The following is a 24,321-nucleotide window of genomic DNA, read 5'->3' on the forward strand; positions in this document are numbered from 1 at the left end:
TTGAATTTAGTACTTAGGTTTTTATTCCGGAAAAGCGAACAGTTTCTATAGCAAACTGTACCATATGTATGTGTCAATTAAAAATACCATGTCATCATTTGAATAAAATTCGTTTCACAATTGAGCGTTTTTGCCAAGCACCACCACTATGTGGAACCAGCTGCCCACTGAAGAATTTCCGAACCAATTCGATTTACGGTCCTTCAAGAAAAGAGCGTACCTACCAATGCTTAAAATGCTGGCACTCACTCACCCGCTGGCATTGATACCATGGGCGGTGGTATCATGATTATATATTGTTTATCTAATTTTAAAACCAAGCAAAGGAAATTCCCGGTATTTACGTATTAACGTCACCGCGACAAAAATTCTGGTAACGATTTAGAAAATTTTGGTTAGGTTAGCTTAGTATATTAAGAAAATATTAATATACTAACCTAACCAAACAATAAATAATAATAGGTATTTTTTCATCAAATCCGGGCGACGGATTTCTAAATCGTTACCAGAATTTTTGCCACGGTAGCGTAAGTACCAAATTCCCTAAATTAAGTGCTCACGCGCCACTACGATGAAAGTTGTTTTAAATTGTTTACATCCATATTTTAGTCGCACTTTGCTGGCCTCCAGCAAGTACGCAAATATCGCTAACGTCACCTTTTATTTATCATTAAACAGAAATTGTATAATTATAAATATTCCATTACAAAATATAAATTACATTTTAATTTTATAAAAACGAATAACAAAAGCGATATATTTTTCCATAACTTTCAGATCTATACTAGGTATTTATTTTATATATACCTAAACAAAATACGCCTCTACGTTTAAAATCACCTACAATTAATTATCATTAACTATTTCTTTACTACGAAAACGAAATATAAAGTTCATTGTACTTCTCATAAAAACGAATAGCAAATATATTATTATTAATAAGTATTTATTTTCAGACCCAATCATGCTTAAAAAAAATAAGTCTTTACAGACCCACGAACGTTAAAAATCACCTATAATTAAAAATCATTATAATAATTCACTTACTACGAACACAAAATTTAAATGCAATGTATTTTTTATTTATTTTCAGACCAAAACATGTCTAAAGAAAATAAGCCTCTACATACCCTCGAACGTTTAAAATCCCCCGGCATAATCACAAAAACCACTCAACACTTAAAAAATCACACACAAAAATAATATTGTTCAGACTTCAGTGTACGCACGAGACGACCGCGCGACGCGCGCGCACGCGATAATACAAGTATAGTTGTGACGCTCCCGAATTCCTTGATATCGTCTAATTCGGGGGCTTAGGTGGAAAATATTTTTTACGTAAACAATTCTAGTTGTCTCTGGTTTATATAATTTAAGCTGTTTGTTTAGTTGGGATCTCAGGACTGTTTCGAAAACAATTGTCTATAGATAATAACATCACACTACGGGGGAAGCGGATAAAGTCGCAGGGCACAGTTGCTTTAAGATAATTGCGTCTGCGCATTCTCCTTGTAATTTACTTCCTTAACAAGTTACTTTTTATTCGAATTGATTGTTGTCAATTGTTGAATCAGTGTTTTTGTCACATTTATGTATAGTATGTTCTAGATTTTCTTGTTTGATTTATTTATGCATAATAAATGCATTGAAATCCTCTTAAACGGTCCGATTTTAATGAAATTTGTGTTTAAGTGATAGTAGTGTGAAGATATATATTTTTCTACGTATCTTAAAACATATATTTTAGTATATGACGTCTGAGAGTCCGTTACTTAAGTAAAAAGAAATAAATCAGTGGCACTACAACCTTTTTAGGTCTGGGCCTCAGATTTATGTATCTGTTTCATGATCATTTGTCAATCTAGTTAACAAGTAGGTGATCAGTCTCCTGTTCCTGACACGACACGATTCTTTAGGTCTAAGCAAGCGGGTTTCCTCACGATGTTTTCCTTCACCGTTCGAGCGAATGCTAAATGCGCACATAGAAAGAAAGTCCATTGGTGGACAGCCGGAGAGCAACCTCAGGGATGAGTCATGAGAGTTGCTAAGCCACTTGGCCAAAACTGCTCCCGTTAGTTAAGTATAGGAACTAATAATTTAAAAAGCAATTGTCTCACACATTAGTTTAGCAAGCCGCATACAATTTATTTATTTATTTCGTAATCCTACAGCTAACAAAAATTATATATAACAAAAGCAATTATACTAGACATATAGCCAAATATGGAATACATAATATAAACAAAAAAAACAAATATTTACTAAACAAAAAATTTGTAAAATTATTAAAAACGTAATACCTATAAAATATAAAATAAAATACATATATGTCGGAGCAATGGCGAATAAAAACGGCAAATAAAAACTGTTCTGTGGTTTATTTGATTTGCCAATATTAATAGATTTACAAATTAACAGACTATTTGATAGTCTGTAGTAATATCATAATCTTTATTAATGTGTTAGTGTCAGCTAGTGTCATAATAATTTAATAACATCAAGGTCAAATTAGTTCAAAACCGTTAATACTCATGTTTTATTTGATTTGTCAATGTTGCTAGATCTTTAAATTAACGACTATTCAATGTTCGATAATAATAAGGACTCTATAGTCATTAAGTAATTTATCATAATTTTAAACATTTGAAACTTAATGACAATCAATATAAAGTATTCTTTGACACTCGTTCCTATGACTGTTATTTGACTCTGTAGTCGGGTTCGGTCGCGGAACGAGTACACGAAATGTCATGAAACTTGTTTATTACAAATTCGGGTTGCTATAAATACAGGAACTGGTTGGTGCGGCCCTCAAATTAAAAGCCAAACAACAACGGCAAACAATAATAGTCAAAAACAGATTAGGGTTTTTACTTCGCACTTCACTCACTCCAGTGAGCATCCGTCCTGCCCTTCAGGCGATTGACCACACGACGGCCCAAGCCGAGGCCCGAGTCTCGCAGGAGACGCCCTTACTCTAGTCGCGGGAAAACGCCCATTCAGGCCGGGCTGAGCTGTAAAGGCCCTTAGAGTAACAGCGAGCATCCATTCAAAAAAAATGCAGCCCTCAGTTCCATTGAGCGGTCGAACAAAGCAGAAGCCTCTAAAAAGTAGACTTATGTCGAAATTAAACGGCTGATGCCAACAATTTATCTGCAGGTCCTTTTGTTAAAATTCAGGTAGTGCTTTCAAGACATTGTTCAGATATGTTGCTTTGTCAACAATCTATCTCTGTCTCTGTCTCATCCGTCCTTCCTTTCGCTAGACGACAAAAATCCTATCAGTCAGTACCTACGTCTACCTTCCTTTCTCCATTTAGGTGCTACCCTCTTTTCTCGTTGTTACTACTACTACTACTACTCCGTCATATATATAACTAGCGGACCCGACAGACGTTGTCCTGCATCATATTTCAAGCGATTAGTATATTAAGCAAAGTATGATAGTACCGACTGCAGCGCCATCTGCTAGGCTGTTTTGTGAATTTGACAACATTTGCAGCACGCATTCTGTCAATTTTATGTCAAACGCCATAAGGTTACATCAAAAGAGTTTGAATTGTATGGTGGTTAAGTATTCTTAAATTTTCTATTTTTCCGCGCAATTTCCTTAATTTTTTCTTTCACAAGAACCTTCTCCTGACAATAACAAACACAACAAAAAAAAATTTGAGAAATCGGTCCAGCCGTTCACGCGTGATGCCGTGTCCAAGGGAAATAGGGATTCATTTTTATACGTATACTAGTGGACCCGACAGACGTTGTCCTGCATGATATTTCAAGCGATTAGTAAAGCAAAGTATGAAAGTACCGACTGCAGCGCCATCTGGCGGGCTTATTTGTGAATCTAAACCATTCCCAGATCCCCTTGAACACACACAAAAAATTTCATCAAAATCGGTCCAGTCGTTTGAGAGAAGTTCAGTGACATACACACTCACAGAAGAATTATATATATAAAGATAGATATAGATACGTCATAAAAATAAGTGCCCATGGTCTGCAATGATTTCCCTTTTTGGGCATCCCGTCAGCGTGCTTGCCCCCCTATTCTATAAAAAAACCCTAACTCGGCTGTGTTGTGTTAAAGTGAATCTATGTACGAGAGGTTGTGTATATGGGGTGTGCTTATGCAGATGAGTTAGCGCTATCTATGGACATTCTTAAAACTCCTTTGAAGCATATTGGGACAGCTTAAACAAGTCAATTAAACATCGTTAAATATATTTCCTAGAATTAATTACATTGAAATATAGTTAGGGCTAATTATAATTCCATATTATTAATGAGAAACATTCGTCATTGTTTTAAATCATTTTTACTCACACTTCCTTGAAAATGCAAATTGAGGCTCATAACGGTAAATAATCGAATGCCAGGGTTGTCAACGCCAAATTACTCATTTAATAATCCATGACTTAGCCACGGATAATCTGTTCAACCTGGCAATGTGGGGTGAAATTCATACAAATTGAGACAAAGTCAAACTCAGGCTCACATTGAGTGAGTTATAACCAAAAAGAAGAGATCAAAAACTTGTAAAACCATGTCTCGCAACTAACTTTCATCATCGGACGTCGAGGCAGAATACGAAATACCGCCCGTGTCACCTCGACCGTTGTTTCACAACTGAGCGTTTCTTAAGTCTTTTCCGCGACCATCACTATGTGAAACCAGCTGCCCACTGAAGTATTTCTGAATCAATCCCCCTAATGGTACTTCAAGAAAAGAGCGTACCAATTCCTAAAATGCCGCCAACGCACATCTTCGAGACGTTTCATACGTAAAAATTTTACCCTCATGCGCAAGAAGTTTCACTTCAAAAATGTGACTGATTTTAACATACGAACTTCCCTACATTTCCTGTCTGAATATATTATCCGTGGCTAAGTCATGGATTTTCAAATAATTAATTTGGCGTTGACAACCCCAACTCCTGCCCGTTTGCTCTTTTGCAAAAAAAACTTTTGGGCAACCCTACACAAATGACCCCCTTCGCGAGACACATCCATATCGCATTGTTCCAGTTTTTACAAGTAAACGTCAAAGGCGCTACGTCAACAATAACACAAGACTTTCTTATTTGTAGCGCTAAAAATAACTATATGCTATGACCTAGACCTTGAAAACTAAGCGTCCAATTCGAATGACCGAAAGACCTATTTTCTTCGACTTCGACTTCTTTACTCACACTGTTAATTTATGAAGTTATACTTCTTTAGGCGCGTTATGAAAAATTGATGAGAGTGAAATTTTACGATGCGCGCACACCGTGACACAAAATTAACAGAATGAAATTGCCCACGGAAGATGCTACGGCATTGGACATAATTTAAAAACAACATTCGAATAATAATAGAATTTATGTTACACTTAATGTAAGAGAATAATAATAAATATTTATTTATTTAATTTTTAAATGTAAATAGAACTTAATTGACTATAATGACTCCTTTTCCAGTCTTTGATTATTTAATTGTAATTAATTATTTGCATGCAATCAAAAACTATTTTAAATGATGCCAAAGAAGTATAACTTCTTACGCGCGTACATAAGTACACGCACCCTTTTTTACAATTATAATTGTTTCTACTATTATTATTATCATTACATCTTTTTCTTTTTTTGCGTCTGTGGCACAAACTAAATTGTGGTCTCTGGCACTTGGCTGAATGACCAGCACTGTGGAACACGTATGCTCCACAGCATAATGCTGAGCCAGGGCCAGTTACTACCACAACACACACATTTCACACTTAAAATGTACCTTATTTTTTTGTGTTTCTGTGTGTATGTTTCGTTAGTAATATATATTCTATTTTGAATATTCTGTTTTCAAAAACATCGCATTTATTATCTGTTTAGCCATAGACAAATTATCAAGGAGTTAACTGTGTGTTTGTGATTAAACAATTAATATTTTTTTTATAGAACAGGGGCAAACGGGCAGGAGGCTCATCTGATGTTAAGTGATACCGCCACCCATGGACACTATCAATGCGAGCGGGCTCGCAAGTACGCTGCCCGCCTTTTGAAATCTGTCACAAAGAATACGAAGGACAGCCTGTGCTCTAATGATGGATGCCCAAAGGGGGATTCTCCACAGCGGAAACGAAAGGTAATCCCCCCCCCCCTGGGGTGATGTGTTTTAATAAGTTATGACATAGATATAGACACAGATATTTGAAGAATTCAAAACATAAATAAAATTTGTCCTTTATTTTCGCTGCTTATGAATATATGAATGAATGACTGATAAATGTCATTTCAATGACAGCCAAAGCCAGTGTTGCCACCTACATAAGTAGATACCCTACGTATGTGGGCGGCAATAATATGAAAAACGTTCCTCATATATTTTTATATTGTCTCTGAACAAAGACATCATTTAACATTACGATCTAACCTAACTTATAATAAGATAAGACTATTTTAATCCTGATTTACTAATAAGGATATTCAACGTAAGAAAGTGTCCAATAACACTACTAAAAAAAATCAGTGGCGCTACAACCTCTTTAGGTCTTGGCCTAAGGTTTCTGAATCTGTTTCATGGTCATTTAAATCTAATAGGCAAGTAGGTGATCAGCCTCCAGTGCCTGACACACGCCGTCGACTTTTTGGGTCTAAAACATGTCGGTTTCCTCACGATGTTTTCCTTCACCGTTCGAGCAAATTTTAAATGCGTACATAGAAAGAAAGTCCATTGGTGCACAGCCGGGGATCGAACCTACGACCTCACGTATGAGAGTCGCACGCTGAAGCCACTAGGCCAACACTGCTGCCAATAACACTACATACAGTCTCTAATAAGGGAAGACTGTTTCTGTGTACTATTTTTTTCCCCACTTTCGACTAACGTGCACTCACAGTAATTTACTAATATGGTTTTGTCCTTTTCTATCTTTAATGTTTTTTCATATGTTCTCACTTGTCATAACTTTGTAAAAGCAGATAATTTGCATTCAAGTATTGCGTTAGTTTATCCGAAATTAGACCATTCTCACTGCAATCATTACAAAATTTTTCTACATTAGGCTACATATTCATGAGCAACTAAAAATACGCGTGAAATCACTAATTCGACTTAGGGTCCAAAAAGAAAAGAGTGTACAAATTCTTAAAAGGCCGGCAATGCACTCGCGAGCCCTCTGGCATTGAGCGTGTCCATGGGCGGCGGTATCACTTAACATCAGGTGAGCCTCCTGCCCGTTTGCCCTCTGTTTTATAAAAAAAAGGACATTATCGTATTGGCATAGTCTGTAAGGATAATGTTTGTATTTCTGTAATAAATAAAATAAATAAATATTATAATTAAATAGAAAAAATAAAAATAAATCAGTGGCGCTACAACCTTTTAAGGTCTCAGATTTCTGTATATGTTTCATGATCATTTGTCAATCTAATAGGCAAGTATGTAATCAGCCTCCTATGCCTGACAAACGCCGTCGACTTTTTGGGTCTAAGGCAAGCCGGTTTCCTCGCGACATTTTCCTACACCGCTCGAGCGAATGTTAAATGTGCACATATAATGAAACACCATTGATGCACAGGCATCGAACCTACGACCTAAGGAATGTGAGTCGCACGCTGATGCCACTAGGCCAACACTACTCCTATTATTAAGTACGAATTCACGAGGGAAATGATTGCATTTACCGTCGCTGTAGTGTATGAAACCTTAATTTCTCTTGGTATTCACGGGCGATAAACATTCTGTATTCAGCGCAGCCGAAATACTTGTATAAATAAAGAATAACAATGTTTGAGGGTTGACCCCGTTCATGTGAGTGTATGAGTAATGTTTATTCTTGTATTCTCTGCATTTGGATGCTTTTGTTGTATGCTCTGTAATTTTATAAGTGTACGGTACAAATTTTCGATTAAATTCACACAAGAACAGAGTGTGTTTCCCTTAATAGAGCCTAAGTTATTGGACACTTTCTTATTTTAAATATAATTTGTTGGTACATTAGGTTTGTTGTAAATTACCTATTAGTGTTATTAGCTGGATTAGTGTTTGTCTTATACCCCGCTCCTATGTGACAAATATCTAATTTTTAATATATAAAATTGAATTGCTCACGTAAGAAAATTAAATTATAGGGTTTAGGGAGAAATTATTTGGAAATTGTTAACGAAACAGTAAGTAGATTTAAAAACTGAAGTGACAAATATTTATTTTAAAAAAAAATTCGAATAGCCGACTATCAAATACCCATCAGGGGGGCATGTGGGGCGTGGGCCACACATTGGGAAACAATAGGCTAGATCGTAATGGTGTCATTGTGCAGACTATTAAAAAAATTTGACGTTATCACACAAACATTATTCAGATACAACAATAAATACTTTTAATATTCCTTACATATTTCTAAAGAAGGAAAAATAACGATAAAATTCCACCGATATTAACATAGCAACGAAACCCTCTCAATTAAATGGCGAATGCTTGGGTTATCCGACCGTTTAATATCACAGGAAAACCCAACGAAATTATTTAATAAATGAAAAAACTCATTCTTGTATGGGTAAAATTGAATAATATTTATGAGAGGAAAAGCCAAATTTAGTTTCAATTTTTCTTCTGGGTGTTTTTTTTTAATGTAACAGGAGACAAATGCAAGTGCGTTGCTGGCCTTTTAAGTATCGGTACGCTCTTTTCTTGAAGGACCATAGGTCGAATTGGTTTGGAAATTCTTCAGTGTTGTCCTTGTTCTTGCCTTAAGAAATTTAAACAAATACTGTCTATATAATTTACAAGTCTGTAAACAAACTTACCTTATCACTATCTGACGGTAGAGTCCCATAGCCGTACCAGCTCCTGGCCGGCCGAAGTCTTGGTTCTTCCTTTGGTGATAGGAGCCCACTCCCCCACCGAACTACACCTTCAGCCACCGCCGCCACCCCAGGAGTGATTGGACTCCCATTAGGGGATTTTGGAGATACCCCTTTCTCTGCCACGGGCGGTAACGTGGGCCGGGCACATCCCGTTCTCCTTTCATAAATCCGTTTGTAAGTATCATCTATATCAGTCTCTAGCAACCCCTTCTTATCGCTACCCCGCTTCACCTCCCGCTTTTCCTCCTTTTGCGTCCATTTAACATCGACTTCCACTCGCTTCTGACTATCATTGGAGTCCTGCTTGCAAAGCAGCGCCTTCTTGAGGCTTTCACTCGAATCCTGCTTCGCGACTTTCTTGTCGTCCTTGAGCTTTTTGTCCTCTTTGGCGAGAAGCGCCCTCTTTAAGCTATCAGTCGAATCTTGTTTATTTAAGTGTTTGCGAGGGCATTCTGTGTTGAGGGAATCGGTGGTTTTTGAGATGAGGAGTTTCGGATAGTCATAAGTGGGGTGATCGGACGGGGGGTTAAGTTCGAGAGACCTGCGGTTTTTCTTTTTGTCGGCGGGTGCTATCTGTGCCTTGACCGGAAGCAGCCGACGCGGCAGAAGGCTGCGATGGTCAGCGAGAGGGGACTCCGGTCGCAACATCGTTGGCAGCGATACGAGACTGCCGCGATTGTGAATACGCCTGAAACAAACAACATAATCAGATGAGTAATTTTAAATTGCATTCACATTTCCAAGTATCAGTTATCTAATTGTTATGAAGGCCGAACCCTATCTCCGCCGTAGTATGCATCAAAACATAAACACAATCTACTCATGTGGAATGGATCTTTTAATAATAATAATTTATTTATTGCAAGAATATGGGTACAAAAACGTTAAGGTGGTACAATCGTAAATCGTTCGCATATTCTGCCACACACAATGGCGCGCAAATTTGTCTTAAGGAATTTTACATTATTATTCAAAGTCAATTTTTATATTATCTGTATCATACATATCATACTTTATTAAATTTTTTATCAATTACAGTGTCTCACGCAAATAATCATTTATTGAATAGTACATTTTTTCCAAAAGTAATACACTAAGTCGCTTTTAAAGACTCTAAGGAAGTCGGAAGATCTTTTAATTCTTTTGGTAGTTTACTGTAAACTTTAATTGCCATACAAAAGGTGTTTTTCCGTAACGGTTCCAGATAGATTTTTGGCACAGCCAATTTCTCCCCATGTCTTCATTCAATGTTTTCGAAACAAAACTGCCAGTTAAAATCAATCCCCGATAAAAATCTGACTCACGAAAAATATTGAAAAGCTATTGGCACTGGTTAATATCAAACATCACAAACAAATCTGAATCGAGTGAAATTGCATTAGCCCGATAACCGATCACTTCTCGAGATAATTTACACTCAACATTCAAGGCTAACATTTGAGTTAATTCAGTTACACTAATCTGTATTAAATATGATTCATCAAACAAAACACTCTTGATTTCTCTTAATTCATTTTAATTGCACAATCATATCACATGGGAAATACGGTTAGACGAACAATTGAGAAATTTCTTGGTCGCGTCGCCATTATAAAAAGAAACGTTTTCAATGGCGTCAACCACTTGTTATGTTATCAGTACTGAGAACCTTTACAAAGCATTAAAACGAATTTATTTCTCGCTGTAAAAATTTAAAAGATGGGTATCACATACGTTAGCTATTTTGGAAAACATTGCGTACATTACAATGCAGCACATCTGAGTGGTTCCAGAGAGCAATGACCTGGATTCCGCGTGATGGAACTCATTACTGGTACTCCAACATGAACATTTAATTGGCTCTAAGTCAGTCAGGTGTTTTGATTTAGGTCACTGTTAATCTTATTAAACCATTATAATATATTTGCGACTACCCTCATTAAGGATAAAATACACGTTTAATTTTATAAAAGCAATAACACCGGTCTAGAAGTACTATAAGATTTAACAAAAATGTTCCATAATCTGTGACGTTTGATTAATCACTCAGCAGGCTTTATACTTGCCTCAAGTTTATTTATTCTGATTTTATAAATGTTTCACAGTTGACCATGGCGTTATGTTATATATTATATATATTCTGATGTTGATACGGGAACAGTTTAACGATTAATTTAACTTGACGATTCAAAAGTGTACTTGGTTACCCACTTGAATAAAGATATTTTGAGTTTGAGTTTGAGTTTGAGTTAGTCTAAGAAATTATTACTATTGTTAGCTTTTATTAAATTAATTTCTAAAAATTTAATGAAACAAATTCTTAAGAATCTTGCTACAAGTGCGCATGTACCATAATTGCTCATTTGACTTTGCTAATAATTTGATAAAACGATGTTTAACTAACCTTAAATTTTCTCACTAAGTGAATGTAATTCTTTGAGAAATAAAGTATCTTTGAAGTACTAGTTAATTAATATAGATTCATTATTTGTTAAAACAGTCTTACACTTAAAGTTTAAACTAAAGCACTGAATCTGTTCATCTTTTCATCAGAATTTGAATTCAATTTGACAAAATCAATCAACTAAGTGTAAATAGTAATTTAATTAGCGGCTTGTTCCAGGGTGCTATACGATATTCTGGGTTGGAAATTTATTTTATTGTTAAGTCATACATAATGTTCTATAACTATATATATACTTATTAACTGGGTAACTTCATTAGGTGCTTTTATAGCGTGAGCGAGTATTTAGACCATAAGTTTAACAATTATAAATGACTTAACTTCTCATTATGACATTTGCATGCTTATTTATATATGGCTGAATGTGCGAATTTTTCTTGTTGTTCGATCTAATTGTACCACTATCTTGGCAAATAAAGGATTTATTATTATTATTATTATTATTATTATTATTATTATTATTATTATTAAAAACATATATTTTATGTAACGGCCACCTGATGTTAAGTGATACCGCCGCCCATGGACACTCTCAATGACAGAGGGCTTGCAAGTGCCGGCTATTTTATGTTACTTTCTCTTAGTACAATAAGATTTGTATTTCTATATGTTTGTAACTAATAAACTAAAAATTGCTGGATGGATTTCAAAAATTCTTTCATCCTTGAGTAAGATACTTAGGTATTTTTTATGACAGCGGGCAAACGGGCAGGATGCTCACCTGATGTTAAGTGATACCGCATAAGGCTCGCAAGTGCGTTGCCGGCCTTAAAGATAAGCCTTAGTCGTATTGGTTCGGAAATACTTCAGTGGACAGCTGGGTTTCACATAGTGGTGGTGCGCGACAAACTGCCTTAATCGCTCTATTTTTCCACTTTACGATATTATTATAGATAAGGGGTGATAATTAATTTCAAAACAAATATTCCATTTAACATCTACATAGAAAATAAACAGAATTACTAGAACCAACTCGTGATCAAATTAATAAAATTATCGTCATACAATATTTACCCAATGATCCTTATAAGGTATTTGATTAATCAAACTCAATGTTCCGTTTGCTTTGACGCAATACATTGTTGATTTTTTCTCAATATTTGACGTATTCTTATTGACACAAATTTATCATGACAAATATATTTTATAGTATGACGTACTTCAGAAGTTTTTGATCTTCTCAAATCATAACTAAAACTATTTATGGAAGAGGAATCAAGAGCTCCCCTGAACAGCGGTGTTCCTCATAAAGTTGTTCGGATTAATACCTGCAGCTGAGTTTCATCATCGGACGTCGAGGCAGAATACGAAATTCCACCCGTATCACCTCGACGTCCGCCGTTCCACAACTGAGCGTTTTTCAAGGCAGTTTTTGCCGCGCACCACCACTATGTGGAACCAGCTGCCCACTGAAGTATTTCCGAACCAATCCGACTTAGGGTCCTTCAAGAAAAGAGCGTACAAATTCTTAAAAGGCCGGCAACGCACTCGCAACGCCTCTGGCATTGAGAGTGTCCATGGGCGGCGGTATCACTTAACATCAGGTGAGCCTCCTGCCCGTTTTCCCCCTGTTCTATATAAAAAAAAAGTATTTGAAAAATCAAACTCAATGTTCCGTTTGCTTTGACGCAAGTCGATGATGTTTTCTCAATATTTGACGTATTCGTATTGACTTAAAATTATCACGACAAATATATTTTATAATAGTATGTCGTAGCTATAGAATTTCTTGATCCTCAAAGATAATTACTTCTAGAAGAGGAATCAAAAGGGCGGAAAGCTCGCAGGCCAACTTGCCCTTATCTTTTACAAATTGGTTATCTAGATAGGTTAACAGACCTTTTTTATTGTCCATTCAGTGAACTGACAAAAGTTTTATTAATTGTCAGTACCTATAGTAGTTAGTTAATTTATTTTATTACGTAATTCATTCAACGTTTATCCATATACGTTCCTCGGGTCGGGAGTAGTTTATACAATCGAAGAAGTTTACACATCCCACATTGTCGAACAAACGTTGGCAGAAACTCTCCAATTAATAGGTTATGTGGCTACCATAATGATATTGCACAGAGTTTTGAAATTTTTCATGGTTCTCTGGCCCCAGCTAAGAGTAGAATTAGGACACAGTACCGATAACTTCTTTTCTTGGTTCAAATAGTTTATTAATTCTTTTATAGTTTTTAATTTTATGGTTGTTTGTATTAACACTGTTTATCGTATTTACTTGATTTCGCTGATCGTGTCCACATTAGGGACGGCACCGCTTTTTATATTTTTGTATGTATGTCAATTTATATCATGTGTTTGTCCTAAGTTTGTGGTCCATAAGAAATAAATAAAAAAAAACTTGTTTTTCCTAATTAATTTCTTGTTTGCTTTTGTTTCGAGTGTTTTTTTTTTTCGTTGGCTATGCATTTTTTTTTAAATCGTTTAATTGCAAATAAAGTGGTACATTAAGATCTTTCTTTTGACAATAAACTTAATGCAATCTATTATTGTGAGAGACTGGTGCTTGAAAAAGGTTGGGAAAACCTGTTATTACAAGTCACCAGTCCCTCTTGGACATAGTGGCAAAAAGTATTGTTAATACAACTTTTAGAAACGAACAATAAATAATTTATAGTAAATAAATAAAAAAAATATACCTATATATAAAAAAATATAAAAAAGTTAACAAAACAAAAGTCTAGTTTATGTGTGTGTGCGTATGTGCATTTGTGAGTGTATGTGTGTGTGAGCATTCTTGTCGATTTAGGGTCACCTGTTTGTCTTTTATTATTAAGTTGTCTGTTGTTAGTTAGGTCAAGCAGATCTATAAACGTGTTCAAAAATTTCTCGATTCTTTTAGTTATAATAAATACAATACTAATCAATGTCACAACGTAGTTCCCATTTAAATTAACTAACACATTTAAAACATATTTTCCTCGATTATCAATGGGTACAATTACATACCGATAAGTGTTAATGTAAACAAACAGTAGGTCACTCGAACAAGGCATTGAAATGTCTTCCTGCATGACTCATTGGCCCTTCAAGCGCATATGGTCACTAAGATTAACCGACTTAAGGTTAAATTGGAAGATCCTTCTAGTTATTCGCTAAGAGCCGGGGTTTTTGTAGGATAAGCAAACGAGTCGGGACAGTGAGGACTATATTATGTAATATGACAACACCAGTCGTATTAATTACAATGCGTAGATTCTCAATTCATAATTACCATCTTAGAGACGTAAAACTTGTAATCCCAAAAAGGCAAACATAGTTCTTCTATTTCATATATCAAAACTAGTGCTTTCGTCTACCCACAAGCACGGTGGCAGTCATAAAATATATTTGTAAAAATTGTCCATTATATAATTTGTATATTCATAAAGATATAAGGAAAAACACTATTGTTCAAGTCTTTCAGATAATCAAATCAATCATGATTAACATTCAGGCATATATATATTAATAATAATTAAGCCGCATTTACCATGGAGAGTGTTCAGAGGAGTTGTTTGGATTAATACCTGCAGCTTAATTTCATCATCGGATGTCGAGGCAGAATACGAAATTCCACCCGTATCACCTCGACGTCCGCCATTCCACAACTGAGCGTTTTTCAAGTAAGTTTTTGCCGCACACCACCAGTATGTGGAACCAGCTGCCCACTGAAGTATTTCCGAACCAATTCGACTTATGGTCCTTCAAGAAAGAGCGTACCAATTCTTAAAAGGCCGGCAACGCACTCGCGAGCCCTCTGGCATTGAGTGTGTCTATGGGCGGCGGTATCATTTAACATCAGGTGAGCTTCCTGCACCCTGTTCTATAAAAATAATATTTCTTGAAATATGCATCTTAAATTTTTACACAGAAATAATATTTTTTTAAAATACATAGTTATAGTATAGGCCTCCTCCAACTGGCTCCATCTCTCTCTATCTTGAGCATTTTTCTTCTAATCTTCTCCACCAATTTAATTAAGCCATGCAAGAGGGCGACCTCTCTTTCTTTTCCCTGGTGGACCTTACTAGTACTACACACGTCATAGGTTAATTCCGTATGCGACCGAAAATACAATCAACTGTTTCGTAAATAGAAAACAATGGCTGTTTGTTAGAAATATGGAATGAGCGCACCTTGAGAAACTGTCTAGATCTGCGTGTGAAATCGATTTAGCAATTTTTACGCTTCACGGATTTCTCTATGTAACTTTTGTTAGAAACTATTAATTTATATCTTCATCTCTCAAATGGGCTAATGTCGAATATCACTTGATAGTTGTTAGTCTTAGTAGTGCGCACTTAACATTTGCTAGAAAGGTGAGCGCACATCGCGAGGAAACCGATGTGTCTTAGACCCAAAAAAGTCGGCGTGTGTCAGGCTGATTACCTACTTGCCTAATAGATAATGAAACATTCATAAATCTGAGGCCCAGACCTAAAAGGTAGCGCCACAGATTCGTTACATACAATGTTTTATACTATTCTTTCCTTTTTTTTGTCTTTGTATCTACATACTTCTTTCTTCTAAATAAACGTTCTGCGTTAACTCGATGTATAAAGTTTAAAGCTAGGATATATGTTAAGATATAGTTAGACCTCAATGGAAGGAATTCGTATTTCCATTCGACTATCATAATATTGTTCTCATACGTCCTTGTAGTCGATGCTAATAGAATGACACGCACTTCGCTACTTATCCATCTTACATAATAGATATTGAACTAATTTAATATAGTTTTTCCGTGTTGTGTGGAAAAATAGATCGTATTTTGTGAATAGGCTAACATGGGTCTCAAGAATTATATATACATAAATACTAGCTGACCCGGCAAACGATTGTTTTGCTATGTTACATATTATTTCGAGGAAACATTTTTTTAGTTTGGGATGGACACCCCTTATCACTTAGGGGTTGAAAGATAGATAGTAGACGACTTACTGAATATGCATAAAAAAATTCATAAGAATCGGTCGAGTAGTTTCGGAGGAGTATAGGAACGAACATTGTGACACGAGAATTTTTTTATATTTGACTATACGTTCAGCCAATTTATGAAACCTGGCGAAATGAATTGTCAATAGATAAGTTATATAAGATGTGCTAAGTATAAATCCCGTAAGTCACTTACTTGCGATATGGTTTTAAAGAGGGCAAGACCGACTGCAATATGCGGTTTGCTCAGGAACTGCTCGAGCGGTCCGTGTATTGCGAATATGAATTTAGTATGGAAACTGCAGATCGCCGTGCGGTGACCGCATATTGCAATCGGTCTTGACTGCAACATGCGGTCCGTCTATGGCCCGCTTAACAGTTAAAAATAACCCCAGGCCTACCGCGTTATTGGAAATTGTAGGAGTATTCTCGCAAAACAGTTTATATGAACAATTCAAAAACTAGGAATAGGAATTTAATAAAGTTATTTATTATAATTTAATAGCACAATTGAAGCAGGTGCAAAGCTACGCAAAACTGGATTGATAAATCATTCAACAATCTTCCAACTTCGCGTAACTTTGTTTATCATGCTCTTCATGAGATTTAAGTTTATATTTAGTTTTGTTTTTTTTTTTGAGGACGTTTTTCATTTTTTTGTATAATTTATGCATACACGTTGTTTTAGAACTTATAAATAAATAAATTATGAATTTCACACTACATAAATATAACTTGAGAAATCTCGTTATAACCGTGTTATACTGTGTTATGTGGGGGACGGAAATCGCGTTATAGAAAAATTTATAATTTATGTATACTTTTGATTTTGAACATACAGTTAGCGTTCAAAATTTCGTAAGTTATAAGTAATATTAAAGTCGATTAATTGAAAGATTACTTTAATTAATATCTAATAAAGCCTCAACTACTAATTGTTTTGTATTTTTTTAATGATACACTATCCCATAAAAAACTTAAATGAAAATGGCCACACCGCTCGCATCAACAATGGTAGACGGACAAAGAGGGTAGGTAACAAGTTTGAAAGGTACACCAGAGAAAAGAAAGGAAGGTCACCCTCTTGCACGAGCTTAAAGATGCTGGGGAAAATTCAGAGAAAAATCCTCAAGATAGAGATGGAATTGGAGGAGGCCTATAGGAGGTTCTTGGAAAAAAAATATTGTTTAAAATTTTAAGCGTTTGTATTATTCATTAATATTATAGGAACAACACTTGGGATACTGACTATTACTTCTATAATTTAATTTCTAAGAATAAATCACCTTAGTCTGTACTAATCTTAGTTATTCTATAACTGACCTAGCCTAACAGCTATTAAGGTCAACTAATTCTCTATAGTAGGAAGAAAAACGTACCATTATGTTGCTATATTGACTTGAAGCGGCATCGTTTCCCTTTCCTGCAATACAAGGAAATTGTTATTCACAAATCAGCTTTAATTAGGTACTATAGATTTAACTCTACTAAAACCCAGATTCACTGTTTAACTATAGGTTTTTAATGTTTCAAGGAATATATACCGTAAAAAAACATGCAATTTGCCTAAATGCACGCAAATGAGATATTACAAAGGGTCACCTTCTTAAAAGCAGTTGACATTAAATTGTCATTATTCGCTTAATCGCAATGGGCGGGGCATATAGCCAGATGCACAGAAGGTGGACTTCAAAGACATATAATACATATGGATAAGATAATATGTAATATATCTATATAATCTCTATATAAATATGACGAAGACAAAGATAAATAGACGAAAAAAGCGACGAAATGGCTTCTTCGCTATGACAAACGAGGAAGACTAATAAAAAGATGGAAAGATATAAGTAGAGCTAGCCCTATGTGGCTACGTAAAGCTACACTCCGAGAAGAGTTGAAGCTATTGGAGGCCTATGTCCAAGTACAATCTGTATATATACAGAATCGGCAAGCCGGTTAATTATTAGTGTTTAAATAGTACTTCAAATTGTTATGTCCTACCAAGGGGAAGAATAAGAGGGTGCCCCAAAAATAGGTGTATAGGAGATATAGAAACGTTAGCAGGAAGCGAATGGAGGAAGAAAGCTGTCCTGTAGCTGGAGGAGGCCTTTACCCGTGAAGGTGTTCCGATCAACGGTACTGAATGAAGCTAGGATATTAGGATTACAAGAAAAAAAGTGTAGGTATGTAACAACAAATCTAAGTGAATATTCTACTTTTGTAAAGATTGGCTTTTATTATTATTACCCGCTTAGGTTTTTATTAGCATTTAATTATTCAACACTTGCATTCCTAGTGGAATAAAATAATGCATTAATTTTGTATTAACAATGCGTATTTTGAAACGTTAATATAGGAATACTAACACTTATTTGATTAGTATTTTTAACAGTATGAAATTAAAGTGTCTTTATTATTGTGTTTAATATTATTTTGAAACATATAATATATGGCTTAGTGGCTTCAGCGTTCCACTCTCATAACTGAGGTCGTAGGTTCGATCCCCGGCTGTGCACCAATGGACTTTCTTTCTATGTGCGCATTTAACATTTGCTCGAACGGAGAAGGAAAACATCGTGAGGAAACCGACATGTCTTAGACCCAAAAAGTCGACGGCGTGTGTTAGACACTGGAGGCTGGTCACCTACTTGCCTATTAGATTTAAAAATGATCATGAAACAGATTCAGAAATCTGAGGCCAAGACCTAAAGAGGTTGTAGCGCCAATGATTTTTTTATTTTTTTGAAACGTTAAGCCTATGTGCCACAATATTGATAAGTTATTTTCATTAGTGCAATAATCAATCTGTTACTATGTCCATTGCGGATAATGTTTTGAACCACTTTAGATTAAAAACAATAAACTGGTTTACCGCGCAGTCTAAGAATAGATTCTAAAAAAACGAGGATAGGTCAATCTCATACGTTTCTTAAATTATATTAACCAAAACCTGTAATATGTTATTAAAATACATGTTTATTGTTGTTTTATTTCGCCCTTTAAATACCATATATATCTTTTTATTGTTTGTTCACTAGTATGGTTAGTGTATAGTTGATAATTCTAGTATGAAGATATGATTTTTTTCATTTAGCAAATTACTTAAAGTGCAATCCGTAACGCCTACAATTTATCTATCAAAGGTACAAGAACAATAAAATACAATGTGACAAGCACTTAAAGGTAAACATAACATACACGAAGAAATAATAAAAATAAATTAAACAAAACTATAAAATATCAACGAAAGTAATTTTTAAAGTGTGAGGGGGAGCAACTTTGGATATCAGAATGCTCAATCTGGACATCGCATCGGTGAGTTTTGGACAAAACGCGTTCTCCGGAAAGGAATGGAGGGACAAATGGAATGATGAGATGCCTGGGGTGCCAAGCTTGGGACAGTCGACCTGATCGTCAAATATCATTAATGCAAACTATACATCAATTAATTTTCAACGATTCTACAATGACAACATCTTAAAGTGCTGGTTTCGTATGACAACTTTTTGTTTTTTGTTTTTTTTTATAGAACGGGGGGCAAACGGGCAGGAGGCTCACCTGATGTTAAGTGATACCGCCGCCCATGGACACTCTCAATGCCAGAGGACTCGCGAGTGCGTTGCCGGCCTTTTAAGAATTGGTACGCTCTTTTCTTGAATTGTATTTCAAACCTCATAACAAATATTAACATCACAACATAAAAAGATAAGTACATACTTAAAATTCAACTAAGAATATTAAACATTATAAAGTTCAGTATTAGATTGGGTCCTTTAGAGTAGAGACGGAATCCCATCTTTGGCTATACTCAGAATGAAAAATTAAAAATATCATAAAACATATCCAAATCTTAAAAGTCCGGCCACGCACTTGCGAGCCTCCTGGCAATGTGAGTGTCCATGGGTGGCGGTATCACCTAACATCAGGTAAGCCCGTTTGCCTCCTTTATAAAAAATCTATTTCCATCCATGTTACATTTTTTATTTTATTATTAAAAACCACTTGACACACAAATCGTAATTGATGCTATGAAACGTTTTATGACTTAATATATAATAAAACTATATTAGAAAAATATTTGTAACACATTTTATTCGGCTATTGAACTGTACAATTGTTTGACCTATATTTTAATATCAAAATATCCTACTTATGTGCCTGATATCGCCGTATTACTTCGTATAACAAGCCACGCCATGCTATTTCCTACAGAATGTTCTAGGACAAAGTACTATGTAAGGGAGCGTTCAAGTCTTACGTAACGAATTTTGGGAGGGGGGCCCTTTTGTAAAAAGTTACGATGCGGGGCGGGGATTGAATTACGCGTTATTGTTAATATTATTTTAGACTTTCCAGTACTTTACACCACATAATGGTAACCTTTAGGTATAAAGAGTCACTAGGTGGTCACGAAACGTTTTACTATTGGGTACAGAAAAACGTTACGGCGCGTTACATGGGGGGTCAATAATATCCAAAAATTGCGTGACGTAATACTTGAACGCTACCTAATATAAATGGCATAGAATCGTGCATTTTTAAAGAATAAAATTTTTCTTTAAATAAAGTACCCCCTAAAAAGCCCTGAACATTTTGATTTCACTGGATCAAGCACAAATTTTTTGTCCGTCCCGACGCTTACGAATGCAATTTCGATATAGTTCTTTCAATATTCGTAGTGCTAATGTTGCAACGTTCGGATAGCTCGGTACAAAAACTAATTATTAAAATCGCAATCGCAATCACTACTGGGAGGTAGATACCAGCCGCGGCGCCGGTTTCTGTCCGTTCGAAGATATTAAAGTTCAATAACCTCGTACAGAGTATTATCCAGATGCAGGAGTTCCGTTTAGGTTTGGGGCATAATTTCATTTGTATACTTTGACTAACAAAATTGTTTTATTATAACTCTGAATTCTCACTAATTGTTTTGTTCAGAGTGATTGAAAAGAACAAAAATTTTGTCATGCCACCCAGTTGTTTTAAAACGCACGTTTAAAACAGTTTGAGTTTATTATCACACTCGAGTTGACATTTATATGATATTTAATTATTATTATGAAATTAAATATCAGAAGGAAAGGTTGCATTCATGGAAATCATAAGTAATTCCCAGCTGGTAAAGCCCCGTTACGAAAGACTCTAAAGCCGGCCGTCAAAAGAAAGTAATTCAATGCCCAATGGACTAGTGGATTTTCCCCCCATTTAAATAATAAATATTGGATATCCCTAGAAAATAATTTTTAGTTCAGAAAGTCCCTATATCGTTCAATTTAAAAATCAACATTAGTTAGAAAATACAGGTGAACGTAAAGCTTTAATAATCAATTAAAGATATACATTAATGGGTTTTGTAAATGTTTAACTTACTATGGAGAATTTGATTTCGTCTTTTAAATGAGCCCTAACCTACAACAAACAAAACAACACTTGTTTAAACAATTTAAACAGTTTCATAAAAAATTAAAAATAAAGTTTATTTTCAACCCTGACCAGGACAATATCTATCCAATACACAAAGCTAAATACCATTTATGTGTCTGTCTTTAACAAAAGCCCGGCCTTTTACACAAAAACGATCGTAATAGCCACGAGTCGTTATTTAAAATAGAAAAGGTAATTGAAGGTAATTGAATCTAGCAAAGACTGAAGGAAAAGTGTCCCAAGAAAGCCTGTAAGGCTTGAACTCTACGAAAGAGGTGCAGAAGCTACTGGTGGTGGAATGCAAGACGACGGATTATGGAGACACCGGCCCAACATATAGGCGAATACAAGGCCAACTACGGCTGGTACGCATGGAACAAGATCGAACTATGAAGGACACCTAAGCCGGTCCAGATACCGCTAGATTGACCTGCGACCCATAGGAGGCGTTGGAACTTTCTCGTTTCGGAGACACGTTTTGGATCGCAGAACTAATGAAGTGGATGATAAACTGGGATATATGCATTGCTACTTTGAATACTTAATGATTATACAGTATTATACGACGCTATAAATCCAAAAGAATATTAATACGAGAGAATCAGTATCTCGTTTCCACTTAAAATAAATTCGCCATAAAGGTTTGGTTAAAATTTAATAACCATGATGTCTGATCTTATCCGTCACTAAATGCAAATTTAACTATATTTGTTGACTGTTAGTGACAGCGTCACACCCATTGACCTACAAAGTGTGTGGTCTTAAACATAACTCTTAAAACCACAGTGTTAAGTCCTAAAAATAGTAGGCAGAATTATTCTTTAATTAGACCCAGTTTAGGTCGTAAATTGTAAATAATCTAATTTGGCAAAGTTTTAATTTATTAAGAATTATATACTTAGGTATTGAGTTATTACACTGTTTAAAAAGGTTTTACATTATTTTAAGTACAGTGTAAACTCCATGTAACGTCCCTCGATTTAATGACACAAGCCCTAAAGCGTCGAAATCACTCGGCTTTGGTTGGTTTATTTAGCTTGTCTTCCATACAATTATACACTCTACATAGCATTACACCCAGCCTCAATAACGACAACAATTAAATACTAAAAAAGTACGTTTTGCCGAAATTAGTTTAAACTGCAGAGCTGTGTACGTTGTTTTGTCGCTTTATTGTCATAGCGAGAAATAATCTCGACTGTCGGTACTCGTCATACGTACCGAATTTTCTAAGAAATCCATTCTTTTTTTTACAAATTGCACATGCTTGAATATGCTTTATCACGATGATGCCTCAATATCGTAAGATATGAATTAAATAGGTAAAAAAATACAACCTAACTACTGGTACAGTACAAAAATAACAGACAACGCAATAGCGTTCAATTACCAATTGTTTTTATGTAATTACTAACACTAGTCTGAAATAAATTTTCTTTATCTAATACAGATTTTTCTTTCTTTCTTTTTATTTAACGGCAACTCTTTGTAACGTTAAAATAGGCACAGTTCTTGGAGTGTCGTTATATAGAGTTTACACGGTATTTTTAAAATATATAGCAAAAGTAACGATATTTTATGTTTTAGTTCATGATGTTAAGTGATACATATTCAATGTCACAGGGCTCGTAAGTGCGTTGCCGCCGGCCTTTTAAGAATTGGTACGCTCTTTTCTTGAAGGACCCTTAGTCGAATTGGTTCGGCAATATTTCAGTGCAGCTGGTTCCACAAAGTGATGGTGCGCGGCAAAACTTCCTTAAAAAACGCTTAGTAACGACGGACGTCGAGATGATTCGGCTGGAATTTAGTATTCTGCCTTGACGTCCGATGATGAAACTCAGCTGCATTAATCCGAACAACTCCTCTGAACTCTCCGAGGTAAATGCGATAAAATATGCAGAGAGATCCCACATATCTACGCAACGCAATGGGATCGAGCTGGAAGGGCCTCGACGCTTCAAGTAATTAATCTAATTTCAGTAATTGATGTTGATTTAATTTCTGCCCAGACGTTTCGCCACAATCCCACCTAATGATGAGTGAGTTGTGACCTATTGGAGGGCATGCTATTCCAGGAGATGCCCGTTTAGCCGCCGTTTAAATGAACTCATACTCATACCGCATCTGGGGATGTCAACAACGAAGGCGTGAAACTCCAGCGTGCTTCTGAATAAGCGTTGTTTAAACGGGGATCTTAAATGCAGAAGTTTTTGTTCTCCTTTTATTACATTCAGAATTCCTCCGTCGTGAAACTAAACAATTCTCACGCTTAAAATAATTTTATGTACGGTAAACTATTAAATCTGTTTTCCACCTCAAGACAGCTGAACAAAATAAAAATGAATTTTACACTAGTGTAAAAAATTTAAAACTTAACGAGTACTTTTTTTTTTAACATTTTTTGGATTATCTTTAAGTGTGATGATCTATTAAGGCTTCCAAGCACGTGTACTAAACTTTGCAAGTGTTGTATGTTTATCCACAAATATCTCGGAAACGAAAGTATATCGAAATATATATTCCAATTTAGGGAACAGACTTTGTTTCATCAACGTCGGCTTAGTAGTTTTTGAGATATTCACTTATAGACCTGTAGGTAAATAACGGTCAGTCTTTTATTTTTGTACAGAACAGGGGGCAAACGGGCAGGAGGCTCATCTGATGTTAAGTGATAACCGCAACCC

At 35.5% G+C, this 24,321-nt stretch overlaps 1 protein-coding gene across 3 annotated transcripts in view; it reads right to left on the bottom strand.

Annotated features, from left to right (window-relative positions):
- LOC125057600 (probable E3 ubiquitin-protein ligase RNF144A) overlaps window positions 1-24,321 on the bottom strand; it is a 113,787-nt gene that overhangs the window by 86,656 nt on the left and 2,810 nt on the right. The window contains exons 2-3 of one of the 3 annotated variants that reach the window (XM_047661387.1): window positions 17,590-17,633; window positions 8,782-9,529 (exon numbers count right to left, since the gene is read on the bottom strand). In XM_047661387.1, coding sequence (XP_047517343.1) covers window positions 8,782-9,489 — 708 coding nt within the window. In that variant the 5' untranslated portion in view covers window positions 9,490-9,529; window positions 17,590-17,633. Of the gene's footprint in view, window positions 1-1,130; window positions 1,245-8,781; window positions 9,530-17,589; window positions 17,634-24,321 lie in introns of those variants that run through there. The other 2 variants (XM_047661388.1, XM_047661390.1) reach the window with 2 other exon arrangements.

This window comes from Pieris napi, chromosome 16 (assembly GCF_905475465.1).
Source record: "Pieris napi chromosome 16, ilPieNapi1.2, whole genome shotgun sequence".
NCBI classification, from domain to species: Eukaryota; Metazoa; Arthropoda; class Insecta; order Lepidoptera; family Pieridae; genus Pieris; species Pieris napi.